This window comes from Myotis davidii, unplaced genomic scaffold (genome assembly GCF_000327345.1).
Source record: "Myotis davidii unplaced genomic scaffold, ASM32734v1 scaffold880, whole genome shotgun sequence".
NCBI classification, from domain to species: domain Eukaryota; kingdom Metazoa; phylum Chordata; class Mammalia; order Chiroptera; family Vespertilionidae; genus Myotis; species Myotis davidii.
The window spans coordinates 311,631-312,568 of NW_006292566.1; the positions used below are offsets into that span (position 1 = coordinate 311,631).

Below are 938 nucleotides of genomic sequence, written 5' to 3' on the forward strand. Positions count from 1 at the left end.
TTTCCGCAGGTTGGCCTGAGGTGGGCAGGCCGTGTGCGGGAGTGAAGGGGGCCGTGGGGCAGTGGCCGGCAGAGAGCTGCCCCCGTGCTTCCCGCCCCCGTTGACCTGGGGGGCGTTCTGGGCACCCGGTCGACACGCATCTCCCCCTCACAGGTACCCCCTGTACCAGCTGGGCAACCCGCAGCTCCGTGTCTTCCGCACCAACTTCTTCATTCAGCTGGTGCGGCCCGGCACGGCCCAGCCCGAGGACACCGTGCAGTTCCGGATCCCCATGGAGTGAGTCCGCAGGGCCGGTCACATCTTAATAGTGCTCAAACATTCCTGACCAGTTGAAATGCCTCTTTTTTTTTTAACCTTTCATATAAACAAGTCGTAATCAGCTTTGTGGACCCTACCAGCTTTTTCAGATAATTACTCTGCTTTTGGGGGGGTTATTTATTTGTTGACGGAGGCCTGCTGTGTGCAAGCCGAGCCTGCCCGTCCCCCTGCACCCGGGGAATCTGGGGGCGAGCCCAGGGGGCTTCCCTCCCGCCGAATCGAGTCCCTGCTCTTCCCAGGAGGCTAGGCCTGGTCCCCAGAGCAGCCCCTCCAGTGGCTCCTCTGGGCCTCCTGTCGCCACAGCTGCAGGGTGCTGCTCGGAACGTCAGGGTGTGCCTGTCCCAGGGGTGGGCCCAGGCTTGGCTCGCGCTCCCATGGGAGCTGGCAAGGGCAGGAGAGGCTGGGCCCGAGTTTCGGACGCGCTCAAGGCGAAAGGGAACGGGCCTCACCCACCAAGGGCAGTCACTTTCTGCTAGAGCTGATCAGGACCTCGAGGTGGGGCGGGAGCTGCAGATGGGGAGGCCTCCCCAGGGCTGGACGCTGGGCCAGCTGGGCTCCCGGCAGCCAGGGGGCACCCGCAGACCGCCACTTCCCTCGGGAGCCTTCCCCTCAGCGAGGCC

At 64.6% G+C, this 938-nt stretch overlaps 1 protein-coding gene across 1 annotated transcript in view; it reads left to right on the plus strand.

The window, feature by feature from the left end:
• Positions 1-3: 3 nt before the first annotated feature.
• Positions 4-938, plus strand: part of MRPL23 (mitochondrial ribosomal protein L23) — a gene marked incomplete at its 5' end in the record, with an annotated part of 5,237 nt that continues 4,302 nt past the window's right edge. The window contains 2 exons of the mRNA XM_015565469.1: positions 4-20; positions 154-276. Coding sequence (XP_015420955.1) covers positions 4-20; positions 154-276 — 140 coding nt within the window. The remainder of the gene's footprint in view (positions 21-153; positions 277-938) is intronic.